This window comes from Rhincodon typus, chromosome 4, assembly GCF_021869965.1.
Source record: "Rhincodon typus isolate 14 chromosome 4, sRhiTyp1.1, whole genome shotgun sequence".
NCBI classification, from domain to species: domain Eukaryota; kingdom Metazoa; phylum Chordata; class Chondrichthyes; order Orectolobiformes; family Rhincodontidae; genus Rhincodon; species Rhincodon typus.
The window spans coordinates 28,526,269-28,546,915 of record NC_063335.1 but is presented as its reverse complement, the minus strand read 5'-3'; the positions used below and the strand labels follow the sequence as shown (position 1 = coordinate 28,546,915).

The 20,647-nt window shown below is 40.2% G+C and overlaps 1 protein-coding gene across 3 annotated transcripts in view; it reads left to right on the top strand.

Annotated features, from left to right (window-relative positions):
- Window positions 1-20,647, top strand: part of prex2 (phosphatidylinositol-3,4,5-trisphosphate-dependent Rac exchange factor 2) — a 248,085-nt gene that overhangs the window by 60,124 nt on the left and 167,314 nt on the right. For all 3 annotated transcript variants that reach the window (XM_048596382.1, XM_048596381.1, XM_048596383.1), the window contains exons 5-8: window positions 73-174; window positions 2,327-2,488; window positions 17,011-17,144; window positions 19,553-19,665. In XM_048596382.1, the coding sequence (XP_048452339.1) occupies window positions 73-174; window positions 2,327-2,488; window positions 17,011-17,144; window positions 19,553-19,665 (511 nt within the window). The remainder of the gene's footprint in view (window positions 1-72; window positions 175-2,326; window positions 2,489-17,010; window positions 17,145-19,552; window positions 19,666-20,647) is intronic.

Sequence of the window (20,647 nt, the reverse complement as noted above, 5' to 3'; positions counted from 1 at the left end):
TTATAATTGCATAATTATCAGTTAGCAATATACGTATGATCTAATTATTCACATCCTATTTTAAAACACAAGGGTTGCATGGTGCTGGCAGGACGGAAGAACCCTGACGTTCCACTTGAAGGATATCTCGTTGCTCCAATACAAAGGATATGCAAGTATCCACTTCTGTTAAAGGTACTTCAAATAAGGACGTGTTGTTACATGCCACAGACATGTATATGTCAAAGAAATGCTTTCCCACATCAACGGAATGTAGTGGTGTTCTGATTGGGATTGACCCTTAGAAATCTTTCATTAAGTCTTTGCTGTTTTGAAAGCATGTTTCTTAATTTTGTGTCTTTTTCACAGCCTGATTTCCCTGTTACTTTGCAGCACTGTTGTGTGTACTATACCAGAATATTCATAAATCTACAGCATATGCAACACTACTGAAAAAGAGTAGGTTAAAAATGTTGTGGATTCATCTGTCTAGACTGTGGTTCAACTAAGCCAGTCTAAAATTTCCAAAAGTGATGAGTAACAAATGGAACAATCTGCTTTTTTCTAAAGAACAACAAGTTGTTTCTTTGAAGACCTTGGAATTATTTAGGGAAGTATATATTTTTGTAAGCCAGTGTCTATTTTTGATATCATGGCATGCAAGTGTTTAAGTAATTATATTTAGCTCATTTTTTAAAATGTTTGACATGATGATTCTGGCTGAGAACTTAGATTCAATAATGTAAGTCAGAATCACAGAATTCTTCATGGAAATATTACAGTGCAGCAATAGGCTACTTGGCCCAGCATATCTGCACCAGCTCTCCAAAGTGGCAAGTCATCTAACATAATTCTCCTGTCTTTTCCCTACAACCCTTGTTCCATCCAATTCCCCTTTGAATGCCTTGATTAAACCTGACCCCACCACACTCCACACCCTAACCATTTGCTACATGAAAATGCTTTTCCTAAGCTCATTTTGACTGCTTTTATTAATTATTTTTAATCCGCGCCCTCTCATTCTTGATCCATTCACAAGTTGAAACATTTCCCCCTACCTTAGATTGTTAAGAACTCTCATGACTTTGAGTACTTCAATCAGTCCTTCTTTTAGTTTTATCTTCTCCAAGCAGAACAGCCCCAGCTTCTCTAACGTATCTTCATCAGTGAAATTCCTCACCCTGGGAAGTATTTTCATAAACCCCTTCCTGCAACCCCTGCATATTCTTCCAAAAATTAGGTGCCCAGACCTGACTACAATGCACCAGCTGTAGTTGAACTCTTCTCTCAGAGATCTTCAACTTAACCCTCTAGCTCTAGCTCTTAATGTCCCTATTGATAAAGTCTGGAGAATGCTATGCTTTATTGATCACTCCCTAACTTCTGTCTCAACCTGTCCTACCACCTGCAATGATGTATGCACATATACTCACAGGTCCCTTTGCTCCTGCAACTTCTTTAGAATTGCACACTTCCTGTTGCTATTCTTCCTATCAAAAATGTATCACCTCACACTGCTCTGCATTGAGTTTCATTTGCCACCTGCCTACTCCACAAACTTGTTTCTGCCCTTTTGAAATGTCTACTCTCCTCTCCTCCTGACAATTTACAATTCTCACTCCTTGCTGTCTTCAAGAGGATGAGCAAGAATGGAGAGAAAATGAGGATCTGAACAGCAGTATGCACGTCCTGCGAATAAAGATTTTAAGAAAAATCAATTGACTATGATGTTCAGGAAAAAGACTCCAAACCTTCACCATTTTCTTACTAACACAAACCATGGAGAATTGTGTCAAAATCATAATTGGCTCTTGTCAAAGTGGTTGTGATGAAATGATGCTGACTTCTTAACCTTGCCACTCAAAAATGGCTACCAAATATTACTTTTTAAAGTGACATGAGGACAGGTGCTGGTCTAGTGGTATTATCAATAGACTATTAACCCAGAGACTCCGATAGTATTCTGGGGACCTGGGTTTGAATCCTCCCATGGCAGATGGTGGAATATGAATTCAATAAAAATCTGGAATTTAGAGTCTAGTGATGACTATGAATCTGTTGTTGTTTGTTGGGGGAAAACCCATGTTCTTCAGGGAAGGAAATCTGCCAAACTTACCTGGTATGGCCTATATGTGACTCCAGACCCACAGCAATGTGGTTGACTCTTAACTACAATTAGGGATGGGCCATGAATGTTGACCTAGCTAGAGGTGCCGACATCCTGCGAATAAATAAAAAAAAGGTCAACTCCTTGAGGAAAGCCATCTTGTTTCCATTTATATCTCAAAGTTGTTAACATTTTTAAGAATGTTGTTTTTTGAGTAAATGTATGTTAACATTCATTTAGGAACTGATGAAGAGGACACCAAAAAGGCATAATGATCATGCAGCAGTAATTGAGGCTCTACAGGCCATGAAAACTGTGTGCTCCACCATAAATGAAGCCAAGAGACAAATGGAAAAGCTAGAAGTTCTGGAAGAATGGCAGTCTCATATAGAAGGATGGGAGGTAATACTATTGCAAATTTTTAAAGCTCCAAACTGAAGGCTATCCTATCAGCAGGTACCAAAATGTGCTTTCCTGATTGAATTCATAACTATGTACAAGCAAATAAATAATAACAATGGTAGGCCACTTGGTCCTTTGAACAGAATCTGACATTCAATAAAATCATGGTTGGTCTGATTTTAACTCAACTCTATATTTCTTCCCAATAATCTCTAATCGTCAAGAATCTACTGACATCTGCATGAAACATATTTATAGATTCTGTATCCATAGCCTTTTGAGGAATCGAAAGATTTACAACCCTCTGAAAAAAATAAAAGCTTCCTCATCTCTGTCTTATATGGGCAAACCATATTAACTCTTTAATCTATGACTCCTAATTCTAGATTCTCTCAAAAGAAGAAACATCCTTTCCACATCCACCATTCTCGTCCCCTCAGAATCTTATATGTTTCGATTTATCATCTCTGACTCTTCTAAACTTAAAATGTACAGGCCCAGCCTGTCTTGTCTCTCCACATAAGGCAATCCATCCATTCCAGGGATTAGTCTGGTAAACCTTTACTGAACGGTTTCCAATGCATTAACATCCTGTACTGTACATTGTGTACTCCAGATACGGTCTCACCAATGCTGTGCATATTTGAATCATAACCTCACTATTCTCGCATTCAATTTCTCTCATGAGAAATTATAACATTCTGTTGACTTTCCTGATTAAAGATTTTGAAGATTTAGAAATGATTGATTTATGATGGAATATGGCAACATAAAGGGGAATAAGCTTGAAGTGAAAGGCAGGAGGCTTAGAGGGCATTTGAGGAAAAACTGTTTCATCCAGAAGGTGTTGGGGACCTGAAATGCATTTGCTTGGGAGGATAGTTGAGGCAGGAAACCTCATAACCTTTAAAAAGTATTTCAATAGAATCCCTAAAGTGCTGAAGCAGGCTGTTTGGCCCACACCACCCTCGAAAGAGCATCCTACCCAGACCCACCCTCTACCCCATCCCTGCGTTTCTCATGGCTAACCCACCTAGCCTGCACACTGTGGGCAATTTAGCATGGTCAGTCCACCTAACCTGGCAATCTTTGGACTGTGGGAGGTGACCACATCACCTGGAGGAAACCCATTTAGACACAGGGAGAATGTACAAACTCTGCACAGGCAGTCACCCAAGGGTGAAATCGAACCCAGGTCACTTGGATGAGCACTTGAAGTGTCATAACATTCAAGGCCATGGACCTAGTTTGGGGAATTGGGACCAGCGTAGGTAGTAGAGTGTTTTTGGTGGTACAGACTTCATGGGCCAAAGGGCCTCTTCTGTACTGTATGATTTTATGATTTCTAACTTTTAAAGGATCAATATTTTCTTGAATCATTGCCCCAGATCTTCAGGTCTCTGGACCATTGGAAACTAGAAGTATGACCTAAGATATATGTCACAATCTGTGACATTCTGACTTCATGAGAATTGCCTGCAAGTTTTTACTTCTGAATGCCCTGGGACCCTCAAAGTCTCTGAGTCTGAGTTAGACATGGAGGCTGAAGACAGTTCTGACTTACTTACCTTTAGTTACACCAAAAAAATGTTAGAAAGAAAAATCCCAGTCTAAGTCCTTGGCAACTAAACAATTTAACCTCACATTTCTTCCTTGAATCCGATCCTCAACTCAGATTGACCCTTGCTGTGACCCCTGACTTATCTTAAACACCTTGGCTCCCTCCTTACTCCTTCCTCATTTCCCAACTTCCTCAGAGAGTCTTATTCACCTCCTATCTCCTAATCTGACCACCCCTCCTGATTTGATCCAACAACACACTTCACCTGTTTGCCACTGTACCCAGTTGCCAACTCACTCACCTGTCTCCTTCCCATTTACCTAGTTACCTCACGTCACATTATCCAATTACACACCTACATATTCATTCACACCTTCATTCAAATGCCCCAAAGCATTTCGATGTATTAGTGAACCCCTAGCAGATTACATAAGGTGGCACTGTAAAATGGGTCATAGCTGGTCAATGGTTCCTCCCATGATACCGTGCTACAGGAAGCAGTTGAATTTCAGCATCAGAAGACCTGGCTGGAAATGCAGAGTTCTGTTGTGTTGTGTAAAAGTAAGAGTGGAGCAACGATCCAGCAGTGGTTGTGGTTCCTTAGAGGATTGAGACCATAGAATTCTGCCTGTGCCTGTGCCAACTAGAGTCATACAGCATGGAAACAGACCCTTTGGTCCTACTCGTCCATGCCAACCAAGGTTCCCAAACTGAATTAGTCCCATTTGCCTGCATTTGGCCTATATCCCTCTAAACCTCTATCCATGTGCCAGTCCAAATGATTTTTCTCTTTGATTGAATTTCCCAATTAGTTCCACTTCACTGCTCTTGTTCCATAGCACTGTAATTATTTCTCTTACCTTTATTTACGGCACTTAAAACCTTCATGATTTAAACCATCTGTCAAACTGCCTTTTGATCTTTTCTGGTCTGAAGAGAGCAACTGGAGTAGTTCGAATCTCTCTCACCTCCTCAAGTAGCTAAGCACTTCCATCCTTAATGAAGCTTCTCTTTAAGTTGTTGATTTTTTTCCCAAAAGGATGATGCTCAGAGCTGGTCACCATGCTCCCTACCTAATTCTCTAAAACCCGGCTGCACTTTATTAAGGATAAGTCAGGAGTGTAATGGAACACTCTTTCCTTGTCCAAATGAGTGCAATATTAAAAGCAAATTACTGCGGATGCTGGAAATCTGAAGCAAAAACAGAAATTGCCGGAGAAACTCAGCAGATCTGGCAGCATTTGTGGAAAAGGAAGCAGAGTTAACATTTCAAACCTAATATGACTCCTCAGTTCTGAAGTCATTGTTCTCGAGTGTTTTTTTCACTCCACAGATGTTTCCAGACCTGCTGAGTTTCTCCTGGGTGAATGCAACTCCATTGATACCCAGGAAGCTTGACACCATCCAAGACAAAGCAACTCACTTTACTGGTGCCCTGGTTAAAGACCTTAACCCATTCACTTTCCCCACTATTGATATTCTATTCTCTTTCAGATGCACTGTGCAATGTGCCACTGCTCCTTTGAAAGTACCTTCAAATTCCTCTGCCACTTAGAAAGCCAAAGGGTCATGTGCTGCTTATAGACAGCTGTTTTCTAACATAGAGCTCTTGCTTCCAACTCAATTAGAAAATATCTCCCACTTCACAAACAGAGACCAGAAAAGACTCTCAAGGCTACATCCTAATAATCGTTAACTTCTATAAACTACTTAATTTGAAGAGGGATGAAGATAAAACATTAGCATTGGCCTTTTTCCTGGGTGGTGTTTCTTTACTTAAAAATGTTCAGGCTGTTTTTGTGACCTTGAGTCTCCCTGTTTCTCTGCAACCTCCTCCAGTCCATAAAACTCTTTCGATTCTGGCCTCCCACGTAACCTCTATTCTAATAGCTCCTCAATGACAGCCATGCTTTCAGCTTCACTGGTCTGAAGCCCTGGACTTCCCTCCTTAAACCTTTCTACCCGTGTCACCTATTATAAGCTGCTATTTAAGGGTTATTACTCACTTGTCCTAATATGTCCGGTAGTCATGGTCAGATTTTGTTGCAGAACACTCAAGCGAAGCATCTTCAGTTGTTTCCTCTGACAAAAGCATGAGTTGTTATATAAATGATTTATTGTTGTTGTTTGGTGGTAATTTGATAGCAAGAAAGGTAAACTCAACTTCACCTGTGATGTAAAACAGGCAATTGGAAATTGGCTGCCCTTTATCCATCTCACCTAACTATCCTTTCCATTAACATTGTTCATCTTCCAACTGTTTTTATTTCAGCACCAAGGATGAATGTCACTTCCAGTGTTGTGGAGGTTCCTGTGTTGGATTGGGGTGGACAAGGTCAGAAGTCACACGACGACAGATTATAGTCCAATGTTCCTGATGAAGGGGCAACGCTCTGAAAGCTTGTGATTTCAAATAAATCCGTTGGACTATAACCTGGTGTTGTGTGACTTCTGACCAGTTCCACTGTTGTTATAGTTGGCAAGTTCATGAGATCGTATAATGGCTATTTGTAGGGAATTTGACAATGACACTGCCATGGTTTGTGCTATTGTTTGCACCAGGCTTACAATGAGGTCTGAAGCTGAGTACTGCTGGTGAAAAAGATTTCAAACATTTGTGAGCAGGTTATTAGTTGTAATACCGTAGATGGCTTTTTCCATCACTTTGCTAATGGATTATAGTAGGGCAGTAATTGGATTGTTTGGATTTGTTCTGCCCTTAGTGAACAGGACACACCTGAGCAAGTTTTGCACTTACTCAGATGTTGTACTTGGAGCTGTTGTGTAACACATGGCTGGAGATATGGCTAGTTCTGGAACAGAAATATTAAGTACCACAGCTGGGATGTTGTCAATTCTAGTTACTGGACTGCGCTAAGGACATGTGGGTTTATGGAAGTTTGGGAAACTGGAGACCATCTAATATTGGTGATTTGACAGCTGACACTTGAGCTCTTGCAACATATTGCAGTAGTTTGATTTTATATCCCAATAAATGATGACTTGGGGCGATCTAATTTAAGAATTGTAATTAAGTAGAGTTAAACCAAACCTTGATACGCTTAAGACAGTCACGAATAAAAGATAAATTTACCGCCTCTGCGTCATTTAGAAGGTGATAAACATATGGTTCAGGGAGATGATGGAGGTAGTTAGTGTTAGAATGTGAAGAACTGAGCAGCCCTTTGTGGAGGCAATGGCCTAGTGGTATTATTGCTAGACTATTAATCCAGAAACTCAGCTAATGTTTTGGTGACCTGGGTTCAAACACTGCCACAGCAGATGGTGGAATTTGAATTCAATAAAGAATCTGGAATCAAGGGTCTAATAATGTTGATTGTTGGAATAACCTACCTGGTTTACTAATATCCTTTATGGAAGGAAATCTGTTATCCTTATCTACTCTGGCCTGCATGTGACTCTAGACCCACAGTAATGTGATTGACTCTTACGTGCCCTCTGAGCAAATTAGGATGGGTAATAGATGCTCAGAGACATATCCTATAAGCGAATATAAGTATTTTCTGAAAAGGCAAGATTTGTAGTGAGTGAATATGTTATGGTACCATGTGGGATTATTTTGAACCATGGGTTTTGCATGTTCTTTGCGATGGTCTTTACACCAGTACAGTCTAAACTGATCAAACAAATGTTAGATGCCCACACACACAAAGAAAAATACATTTTGATCATCAATTGTTTAGTTAATTAGCACATTGTTAGGTAATGCTACATTGATATTAATGGAGGGGAAATCTTGCCTTGATTCTATTCATTCCTCACGATAGAACCATAATGAGGGCATCTGCAAAAGTTATTTTCTTTCTTGTGTGGTTTTTAAAACTTATAATTATATTGAATTCTTTACCCGGTTGTGTGGTGTAATTGTATTTAGCTGATCAGAGATAGATTTAGTCACTCAGAACTCTTCTGACATGATCTTTTACATCACAAAGAATCAGCTTAAAGCCACAGTAAATGAATTTAGGAGATGCTGAACTACAGCACATGGCAATTGACTAAGAAGCAAAGTAAATATGAAGAGCTTGTAAATATTCTTGTGAGGGACCAGCAAGTTTGCAGTGTACTTAATTCAGTGATTTTATAGCCAATGTAGAGTGTAAGGGTCAAGGGTTCCAGTGGTACAGTGGTAATGTCCTTACCTTTGAGCCAGAAGGTTCACGTTAAGTCCCACTTGCTCCAAAGTTGTATCATAACACATCTGGATGGGTTGACTTAAAAATATCTGGAGTGTAAGGGTCTGCTGTAATAAAAAATAGTTCCCAGCATCATAATGAGCATCCTCTGATCCGCAAGGAACCAGAATATCAAACAAAAAGAAAACTGTGGATTCTGAAGATCTGAAACAAAAACAGAAATTGCTGGAGAAACTCAGCAGGTCTGGCAGCATCTGTGGAAAGAAAACAGAGGTAATGTTTTGAGTCCGGTAATTCTACATCAGAACTTATATTGCGCTTTTTTGTTTGTAAAGAAATCAGATTAGAATCAGAACAAGGTCTGAAGTCAGTTCCCAAATAGATTTGAATCTGGAAAGGAGAAATAAGTTTAAATCTCATGTGGTATAGTTCATTTTAAATAATTTGGCAAAACATTACATCCATCAGCTTGTATTTTATGTTTTTTCAAATAATGTTTTTCACACCCAAGTTAACATTAGAGACAGATCATGTTCACTAAATATTAAAGACTGTAATAACAAGTGGGAAAAGCCAAACATTGAAGAATATATAGTACTTTTCATTAACAATTATTTTAAGGATGTCTGGAGCTTTTTGTTTTAATACCTAATGTACTACTCCACGTCAGCTGTGGAAAAGCGTTTTCCAGTTTTCTCAATAAATGCAGTATTTATTTAAACTATTTTCATAAAGACTTATAATTTGTTATTTTTCCTTATACAACTCACTTGGTAGTGCTTTGGAAATCAAACTTACATTCCTGGAGTCATCATAAATGTGAGAAAAATTAGTCCAACCATCCAAACTCCCCAGTTTCCCTAATCAAAGAACACAAGTTAAAAGAAATTGCATACTCAGTTTCTGTATTTAACAAGGTAATAACTGTTTATTGCAGACAAATTGACTGCAACCAAAGACAAAAGAGACGTAGGAATTGTTAACTTTTCACCCTGTCACTTAAACTATACTCCTTTTTAAAGTTCCCCTTTTTGCGTACAGATGGACCACAAAGAGATAAGACACGGATATTAAGGATGGATCAGGGAAACTGACAGCGTCAGTCTGGATCCATGGATCCATCAGATCCATGCTGTCTGCTTTTGCCCTCAATGTTTCATAAAAAAAAAGGAGTCTATGCAACTCGCAATGTACTGCAGTAAATATGACTTTTAAAATGGCAGGCATCTGTTTGCGTAGTTTCCTCTGTTTAAAGCAGTGCCTTGCTTGTTTGGCCCAGGAAATAAAAATGTGTGGTCTTTAAATGTCCAAGATGCAAACTAAGCCATAGGATATGAAGAAAGTGGGAAAAATGGCAATTTACAATCACCAGTTTAAAATTAGAGAGCGCAGGTTAACAGGGCGGTTTGGACTCTCATGTCTGAATGATGGAAGAGGCTTGAGGGACTGTATGGTCCATTTCTGCTCCTGGTATGTTTGTAATCCTTGCAGCTGGTTTTCATTCATGACATGGACCTCTTGCTGTCGCAAGTAAGATATGGATTGTGGGGAGATGACATCCTTAAATGGCTATTAATTGGCACTGGCTGTAAGAGCCTCAGTGCCTTGTCTGAGCACCCCCACATCCCCGTGGTGACTGTGAAAATGTAGGCATGTTGGCTGCAGAAAGGCCACCTGGCAGATTCTACACACCCTCTGCTTTCAAACCTGTTTGAGGATGAGTGTAAAATGACAGCCTTCTCCCACAAACAGCCATGAACAAAGGATAGTGAGAGATGGATTAGATGGAAGTCCAGCTGGTATCCTAGGTGAGTGTGTGAACTTGCACTTGGAAAGAATGTGTTGCTGATATTTGACACATTTAACGACCAACACATGCAGCATCCTGCCACAGCAACATGACTTGGTGAAATGGGAGAAAGTGAGCCATGCTGTGCATTTGCAAACAACAGCAGTTAGCAACATGTCCTGAATCCTTCTTCAGAGATAGTCTCCTGAAGCACAGGAATACCGCCCACATGATGTGCAGCCTTTTACTGCAGGTATTGCATTATCAGTCCCTAAATGTGAGCTGTGTTGCTTTTAAATTGGTATTAAACTTTTCTGTTTTTGTCCCTTCTCTTGAGAAGTACCAAATCCTTTGAAGATACAGTGCAGTAAGTGTTTGAAACAGCAAGGGAACTGCTTACACTGAAATGGCTGAACTTGCAGAAAGACATTACTTATGAAGGGCTCTTATCCAGCTTCAGTGTGTTATAAACTGACTAAAGTTCACTTTACAGGAAGTGGAGCATTTTTCTGAATGCTGAACAAACAGGACAAATTATTTAAGGCTTCTGCCAAATGTTTATTATACCTCAGATGGAGTCCCAAACTTTCTGTCATGGTTTTAGTCTTTAAAAACATGCACACATCTGGTCCTGTGTGAAGCAGCTGACATACGAAAGGAAAATGCCTGAAATTTTCTCCCCAGAGGAAATGTTTGGCTTATGGCTGGGTTTTGAGAGGAAGTGGGTTAGTTATTTTTAGACTTGGCAAAGGATCAAAGTACAGTTATAGTTTGGTGCAGGGTTAAACAAGAGTGTAGGATGTGGGGGTCACATGAGGGAGGTCGTTACTACAATGAGGATAATCAAAATATTTGAAGACATTCAAGTAAGTGCAGAACCTAAGCAGGAAGATGGTCACAGGGTTGAAGAGCTTCAGTTATGTCGCTGGATTGGAGAAGGTGGGACTGTTTCCTTAGAGAAGAGAAGGTTGAGTGGAGATGTGATGGAAGGATTGAAAATCATGAGGAGTCCAAAAATAGTGGTTAGGGAGAAACTGTTCCCATTAGTGGAAGGAGCCAGAATGAGAAGGCACAGATTTAAGATGGTTGACAAATGAAGCACTCCAAACATGAGGACAAAGATTTTCGTAGGGTGTGTGGTTGAATTGGGAGTATTCTGCCTAAGAGTTTGATTAGAGGCAGGATCAATATAAACATTCAAGAGGGAATTGATCAAAGTTACAAGGAGGAGGTGGGGAATGCCATCAAGTGAAATGTTAATTTGCAGACCCAATGCAGACATGATGGGCCAAATGGACTCCTTCCATGCTGCCACAATTCTGTTATTCTGTGAGAAAACAAATAAAGCTTGCCATATAGCCCGACGATGATTGTCATTGAATTATAGAATCCCTGCAGCGTGGGAACAGGCGATTCAGCCCATCGAGTTCACGCTGACCCTCCGAAGAGCAACCCACCCACCTAAACCCATGCCCCTACCCTATTCCTGTAACCCTGCATTTCCCATGGCCAACCCACCTATCCCTGGACACTATGGGCAATTTAGCATAGCCAATCCACCTAACCTGCACATCTTCGGACTATTGCTATTCCTCCAATTGCTGTGATAAATTTAACATCATTTCTGATGGCAACATTTATCCCTCAGCTAAGAGCACCAAAAATTGTTGAAATGGTTATCTGCCTCATGGCCATTTATTAGAGTTTACTGTATCATAGTTAACTGTCACTTTTCCGAAATACATGCTCCTTCATGCTCTCATGACCATTCAAAATGATTGATTGGATGCAAAGTGTTGTAAACTGCCAAAGATTGCTCAGTAAATTGAAATTCTCACGTTCTGCTCTTTGTACTGTCACTGGCATCTTGGTATATGCAGTTAGTCCCCACTTAAAGCTGTGGCTGTATTGTACGGGTTAAAGAACTGCGCCGCATGTTTGCAATACCATATATTCCAGAGCAAAATAATATAATTTACTAAATATGAAAGAAACACTGTATAATTAGATACTTCAAAACTTGGGTCTTTGTAGATAACAATTATGAGATGTTTAACTTGAAAACTGCACATTTCTAAGTGCCAACATTCATAAATTAAAATACCCTTTAAAATTAACTTGGAAGTTTTTTTGTTGTATTAATTGTTCTAATTGACCAGGCTCCATCAAATGCCACAATTTGGTCGCTGTAGGAAGTATGTCCAGCCTTAAATTACCTACACTGATCAATATCTGCTGCTCGGTGGAATCCAGGACTTGAGTGCAAGCTCAGAATGGCAGCCAAGAGCAGAGCAGTGACATTTGCTGGCAATGGCAATGGACAATGGGGACTATAAAGATAGGAACAGAGCCAGGAACAGGAAATAGGGCTTGTGTGGGAGGATGAAGGCGTGGAAGAGGTACTGGGGACAGGGGCAGAAATGGAAGGAAGGTCAAGAGCTTCAGATATTTACTATTCACACTCATAGAGTCATAGTGATAGAGTCATAGGTCATACAACGCGGAAACAGACCCTTCTATCCAACTAGTCCACGCCGAACATAATCCCAAACTAAACAAGTCCCACCTGCTTGCTCCTGGCCCATATCCCTCTAAACATTTCTTATTCATGTACTTATCCAAATATCTTTTAAACGTTTTTAAACATTCCTACTTAGTTATTTTGCTGAACCATCATTCTGTGGAAGATTGTGCATTACAGGTGTATTATTTTCACTTATTTAATTTTTCATTTAACATTTTGTATCTACACGCGTTGTAAGTACTGCATCAAATTAACCCTAATCATGTCTAAGCAACGGTCTACTTCAACATCTCTGATTGTCGTTAATTTTGAGATTAAGTTTAATGTGCTTCAGCATTTTGATCAAGGTGACTGGATGATTGATATTGCTAATTCCACACTTCTGCCAGATGTGTTGTCACAGTGTGACTCTGTTATAATCAGGAGAGGATGGGCAGGATAGCTTTCAGCTGGTCCCACTCCACATTTTAGCACAAAAGGTTTTTAAAGAAGGATATGTTTGCTTATTGAATGTTCAACTGTTTACATGCTGTGACTTTAAAAAGCACACATGGTATTCAAGCATTCTTTAAATACTTATGAAAGAAAAGTGAATAATTTTTCTTGTGATTAACCCGGTTGAAGTAAAATAATAAAACCACCTTAATTTTCACATATTTTTGAATTATGGAATTCTCTGACACACTCATGTTAAGTTACAGAGTGTGAGGGTAGATTAAGCGATTTTTGAGACCGGGAGTGTTAATGGGACATATGGATTTTGAAGGTTGGCGCCATGCTGAACTCACCCATCCCTCTGGGCTTGCAATCAAGGCAGTGAAGGTATCGATAGCTGAATTATCTCTTTTCCCGGAGACATTAGATGCTGGATTGTTAGGTTGATTCTTTCCTTTCTGACTGTGGCGCATCGATAGTCCAGCAGGAGACATGACTCACAACTTTCAAGTTGGATGGAGAGACAGAAAAAGGGAGGGTCCCTCTCGAGGGTCTTGCTTCAGGGTCTTGATTGCTTCTGCTTGTCAACAGTGAAAGCAGTTGCTTATCTACAAAAGGGGATAACTGGCTGTTGACATGATCTCTTCAATTGCTCTGCAACACAAATGTAAGAACACAAGAAATAGGAGTAGGCCATTCTGCACCTCAAGCCTACCTGTTGCTGAAATAGCCCAGGCCTCAACACCTTTTGCAAGCCAGCTCAGCATAGCTATCAACTCCCTGATGTTTGAAAAATCTATCTACCTCTATACTTTAAAATACTTTCAGTGATCTAGTCCCTGCAATTCTCGGGGCTGTAGAATTCCAGACGTTCGGTATCCTCTGAGAGAAGAAATTTCTTCACATCTCAATATTAAACGAGTGCCCACCCTTTCCCTCCCCTCCCCCCCATTCCATAACTATGCCCCCAGGTTTGAGATGCTCCCATTACTGTCTAATAACCTTAATGAGTGCCTTTTGAAAATTCAAATAGCACTGCATTTAAGGCGGCGCAGTGGCTCAGTGGTTCTCACAGCACCAGACTTCGATTCCAGCCTTAGGCGACTGTCTGTGTGGAGTTTGCATGTTCTCCCCGTGTCTGTGTCGGTTTCCTCAGGGTGCTCCGGTTTCCTCCCGCTGACCTAAAATGTGCAGGTGAGGTGGATTGGCCATGCTAAATTGCCCATAGTGCTGGATGGATTGGTCATGGGAAATGCAGGGTAACAGGGATAAGGTTTGGGTGGGATGCTCTTCAGACGGTTGGTGTGGACCTGATGGGCCAAATGGCCTGCTTCTACACTGTAGGGAATCTAAGGGGGACGACCTGTGTTGGCTTGGAAGGAAGGAGAGATTAAATGACAAAAGGGGTGATGGTTCGTGGCAAACAGGAACAAAAATGAGATGGGTATAGACTGGCTGTAAATGACAAAGGCAGGTTCGTATAAAAATTCATTAGCTGTGCAGAGAAAGTAGCATTTTGCTTAAAGTATGGGGCACCTTGCAAATACTATCCTGAGGTTGATGGTTAATTAAGCTATTGTTGGATCTGATATGCAGGTAAAGAAAGCATGAATTTGCATTTTTAGAGTCCCTTTTGTGAGCTAAGAAAGGCTTTGAAAGCATTTTATTGCCATGAACAATTTACAAATTGTAGTTAATATTGTAAGGAAGGGTTGTACACCTGTGATTTTGCACAGGGCAAGATCTCACAATCAGTCAAGAGATAAAACAGGTATTTATTCTTATTGTAGCATTTGAGGGAAAAGTGTTGGGAACTTTATGAGAAATTTTCTTTCTTACAAAAGTGCGGAGATTTTTTACCAGGACGTAGATGGGCTCTTGGTTTAATGTCTCCCTTCATTGTGTGTGCCCTTCATTGTCATTTAAATGCCTGTCTAAATTACACGCTCAAAAATCTGCAGTGGACCCACAGCTTTCTGATTCTGAGGTGAGAGTGTTACCATGGAGCGATGGCTGACAGTTTTTATAAAATAAAGTAAGTGCATCACAGAACTAAATCAGTGCAGCACCAGGTCAAATAGTGATTGTGTGAAAATATGGCTAGACACTTGCATATTTCAAATAAAGCACTAGAAAGGGACAATTATGCGAAGGATTCACAAAACTCTGGCCATCGTTTTTAATGCTGGCACAGGAACAGAACCTGGTATCTCTTCAGTCAGTAGAAGATGGTTTTAAATTGAAATTATACAAATGCAAGCAAAACATCATGTAATTATAATACAAAATTGTCATTCATGAATGTATAAGGAAGAATTAAAGCTTATTTTCATCCTTCCCAGTAGCCTGGTTAGAGGTTATGACTTGCTAAAATGGATTGATGTATCATGGTGAATTCCACACAGAGATGAAGACAATGCATGCACCCATCAAAATTCAGTTTTCTGCTTTTGAGTGTGTGCCTAATAATCATAAAACTCAGCAAATGTTTGACTGTTCTTTAATTTTCAATCTTTACAATTTCTTTTTTCCTTTATTCATTCATGTCTTGAGGGCATCAGTGGCTAGACAGTATTTATTGCCCATCCCTAATGGATCAGTTAAGAGTCAACCACATTGCTGTGGGTCTGGAGTCACTTAGTCCAGACCAGGTAAGGATGGCAGTTTGCTTCCCACAGGGACATCAGCGAGCCAGATTGTTTTTTTTTCCCTGACAATGAACAATGGATTCATGATCATCATTAGAATCTTACTTTGAGACTAAAAAAAAAATTGAATTCACTTGCCACCATTGTCCACAGTAGGACTTGAACCCAGGTCCCCAGACCATTGCCTGGGTCTCCTGATTAGCAATCCTAGTGATAGGACCATTAGACCACTGCCTCCCCATATTAAGCATTTGCAATATTATTAAAGTTATTTTTAGAGCTCATTCCTTTGCCTGGGCTACAGTCTCCGGGTTCTGGTTTTATTCTGGGCACACAGCTGCACAGAAAAAGCACATGGCTTATTAAGTTTTTTCATTGAGAATCTAAAATCATCACTTACAAACTCGCAAAGGCCATCAAGTGGCCTTCCCAGCGCAACAGTCCATCCTGGGTCATTGATCTGCTGAATAAGTCTTCTTCGTGACTTCAGCAGTTGATGAGGCCACTCCTCCCTGATGATCATACTATTCCTCTGAGCTGCTGATATTTGTCTGTGTGAAGTATGTCACTCATATCAATGCTCACCCCACCCCACCACAGCCAAGGAGTCTAAAATTAAGGGGCATAGGATTAAGGTGAGAGGGGAGAGATTTAAAAGGGACCCACGGGGCAACATTTTCATGCAGAGAGTAGTGCATGTATGGAACGAGCTATCAGAGGAAGTGGTGGAGGTGGGTTCAATTACAATATTGAAAAGACATTTGGACAGGTACATGGATAGGAAAGAATTTGAGGGATTTGGGCTAAATGCAGGCAGTGGTAAGGATTCTGGGTAATCCAAGATAGGGGATGGGAAAAAATTGTGTCTGTAAGAGCTGCTCCTTTTTTGAGGTATTTTCAGTGTTGGAGCTGATTTCCTCATGTTCAAGGTGCAGTAATTACTGTTTTATAAGCTGTTGCGTTGTTTTGGAACTTTGGGAAAAGAAACGATGGGACTGCTTCAGTTTGGGAAATCTGGTTGATGTGGACGAGTTGCACTGAAGGCTCTGTTTCCGTGCTGTGTGACTTTATGACTAAGTAAGAAATGGGTTGATCTGATTTCCACATGATAATGATAAATTGGAGGCGAATTTCTTTGGGGATTCTCTAGGTCTTTTGTGGCATAAGTTATGTTAATAATATTTTTTCTTCAATTTTTCTGGCTTTTCTGCTAATTGTACTGGAGAACAGCAGGGAAATGTTAATATATTTACTTACTAAGTTTTTATTGAAAAGCAAAATAGATCTGATTGGATGGAAGTGATTTATTAGCTTTTTAAAAATTAACTTGGGTGGACAAAGGATCCTTTAATAAAGGTTTTTAATGCTGCTGAGAATCATTCTTATTTTAATTTCTGTTTTGTTTCAGGGCTCCAATATAACAGATTCATGCACTGAAATGCTGATGCAAGGAATTTTATTGAAAATTTCAGCTGGGAACATCCAGGAACGAGTTTTTTTCCTCTTTGATAACTTGCTGGTCTACTGCAAAAAGAAGCATAGGTAAGTGTTGTTGCTTCTGGGGTGGCATGGTGGCTCAGTGGTTAGCACTGCTGTCTCATAGCTCCAACAGACCCAGGTTTGATTCCACCCTTGGGTGACTGCCTGTGTCAAGTTTACACATTCTCCCCATGTTTGTGTGGGTTTCTGCTGGGTTCTCTGGTTCCCTCCCACAGTCCAAAAATGTGCAGGTTAGGTGGATTGACCATGTTGAATTGCTCATAATGCCCAGGGATGTGTGCTCAGGTGAAAAAGCCATGGGAAATGCAAGGTTACAGGGATGGGATGGGGGATGGGGGATGGGTCTGGGTGGGATGCTGTTTGAAGGATTGGTGTGGTCTCAGTGGGCTGAATGGCCTGCTTCCACAGTGTAGGGATTCTATAATTCCAATCTGCAACTGCTTTGAAGTGCACTATGCTTCACATGCAATTCCTAATTCAAGAATGACTGTTCTGTGAGAGTAAGATTTGCTGGATTACCAGCTGAAATGGTCTACTGTAGCGGAAGACCTTGCTGAAAGGTAAGTTCCTAAAAGAAGGACAGAACAGGCAACAGGGCTGAGGTCTGGTTGAAGGAGAAATGAGTGACCTTGGAGTCAGGAGAGTTTGAATTCACCTTTAGGCTCTCTGGGAGTATGAAGGTGGAGTAGGTGGCAGGCTTAATCTCTAATTTCATTGTGAAATTTATGAGGACCTTAAGAACCACCTTCACTTGGGTTGTAATCGTGCTGTTTCATTCTCTGACATCATAGAACAAAAACCTTGAAAAATCTTCTCTTCAACCTTTTGTTTGGTGAAGATGTTAAATTTGAGCCCATTAATTGCCAACTCACTGAGCAGTAACTTCTGCAATTAGTTGATTAGAAACAGTGCTCATCACTCTGAACAGTTTAGATAGCCTCCATTTGATAGAAGCAGTCATTGGGGATGACCTTTGTTTCCATCGGGTATATCACACGGGTATGTTGAGAAGATGGCATGGCACATGTGCTGACCATTCGAGGGTGGGGGGCAGACTCAATGCAGCTTCCTCTAACCGGGTAGTTTAGAGAACAGAGGTCAATCAGAGGATGATAGCTACCTCTGATTTTTCCTGCCTGGAACTGGAGCAGTGGTAGCCCAGGTGGGAATGGGCCCTTAAATGGTTACTACTTGAACATTTGAGGGCCTCAGTTGGTGGCAGACTTTGAACCTTCCCACCCAGATTTCTTTCTGGTAGTGGGAGGAAGCTGCTGGGGTTCTGGGATGTCACCACCCTACCTCATTATGTTACCTTGCTAATTCCGTATACACTACTTCCAGGACTGAAAGATTCCATCCATAGTTTCACTTGTCACTCTTTACAGCCAAAACATAATTTTAACTGTTCTGAAATCTTTTGTAAGCTAGACCTTGCAAGATTTAATACCCAGATTGACCTCTCGAAATGCATCATTTACTCGTTTAGCTTGAAATTCTACTCATCCTGCATCACAAATTGAATCTGTCATACAATGTTAAATCTGAATGTAGCAACAAAATAACAATGTGACATTTTTCTCATCAGATGACAATTTTCTGGAATATTGATCAGTAAATAAGTTAAGGTTTCTATGCCAGTGAAGACTTACATTGAGAAAATGAATGTGATGAAATATAACATGGGTAAATGTGGGATTCTACACTTTGACAGCAAAAACAGGAAGGCAGATTATTGTTTGAATGGTCCTTGAATTTAATTTTCTTAGTAACTTGTCTCAACCTCAGACTTTTCACTTTGTCATCTTCCATGGGTGTCAGGCATTGCTCAGTTGCACTGTCTCTGAGTCTGAAAGTTGTAAGCCCAGAGACTTGAATACAAGACCTAGGCTGACAATCCAGTGCAGTATAGAGGCGGAAGTATATTCATGATCAATGCTTTACTAGAAAGCAGTATCATTTATGAGATGTTAAATGGAAGGACCTATATACTGCCACAGCATCACACAAACCCTATGGTATGGAAGCAGGCCATTTGGCCCATCAAGTCCACATCAACCCTCTGAAGAGGATCCCACCCAGACCTAGACCCTCCATCCTATCCCTGTAACCCTGCAATTCCCATGGTTAACCCACCTAGCCAGCACATCCCAGGACACTTCAGCATGGCCAATCCATCTAACCTGCTCAACTTTGGACTGTGGGGGGAAACCGCAGCACATGGAGGAAACTCACAAGGACACAGGAAGAATGTGCAAACTCCAGACAGTCAGTCACCCAAGGCTGGACCCTAACCCTAACCCTAACCCTAACCCTAACCCTAACCCTAACCCTAACCCTAACCCTATTGAACCCTGGTCCCTGGCACTGTGTTAATATGACTGAAATTCACTGAATAAAAAATCTTAGTTTCTGACCTAAATGAACAATTGTCCTTGTTACTTAACTTCTAGGCGATTAAAAAATACCACACACCCTAAAAAAGTGGCTGATGGACATCGGTATCTTTTTCGTGGCAGAATTAATACAGAGGTCATGGAAGTGGAAAATGTGGATGATGGAACAGGTATTTCATTTTCAAATTGACCAAACGAAAACTTATTATTAGTGAGATGGATTCCAAGTGTTCATAAGTATAAAGAAGATGCCTTTTGTGGGTAAATCAACCAAAAATGACATAGTTCATTCTACACAGTAAATATATAAATTTCAAATGTAATAGTAAATAATTTCTGGTTAATCAGTTTATATCACATACAGTACCAGTGGGATTGGGCATTACAGATAAACTGCAATATTGTTCATGATTTTAAAAACCAAAGGAACTGCTGATGCTGTAATTCAGAAACACAAGCAGAAATTGCTGGAAAAGCTCAGGAGGTCTGGCAGTATCTGTGGACAGAAATCAGAGTTAACGTTTCGGGTTGCGTGACCCTTCCTCAAAACTGCTGGTAGCTAGGAAAATGTCGGTTTATATGCAGAAGATAGGGTCGGGGAAAGGGATGAGGAGTAAATGATAGGTGGGGATAGATGTTTCCTAGTCAGATCGTTATCCACTCCCTTGTCTGTCCAACTGTTCTCTTCTCTCTCTTTGGGCTCTATCCCTCTAGTTTTGTACTCCCCTACCATGGGAAAACAATAAATCACTGGTCCTTTTAAATTATATGTTAATGACCTGCAAATAATAACAGTATAATTTAAAAGTTTGCAGATAATATGAAATTCAGAAATACAGTAACACCAACAAAGACAAACATAAATTGATGTACCTTTTGGTAGGAAGGTTAGAAAGAGCAAAATACTCAAAATATTGCAAGGGATTTGATGTTCATATGCACTTTTAGATTTTGAAAAGATACAGTACAATTAAAATCAAGATGATTTTGAAGGACTGTTAATGATTTTGCTTTCTTGCTGAACATAAAATCCAGGTTAGTCATCATTGACCTCCAACAAAATATTAGAAAGATAAATTTCATGGCAGCATTCAGAGATAGGAGAAGAAAAGGGACTTAGTATTTCGTTCTTTGGCATAAAGCGGTGTTCTC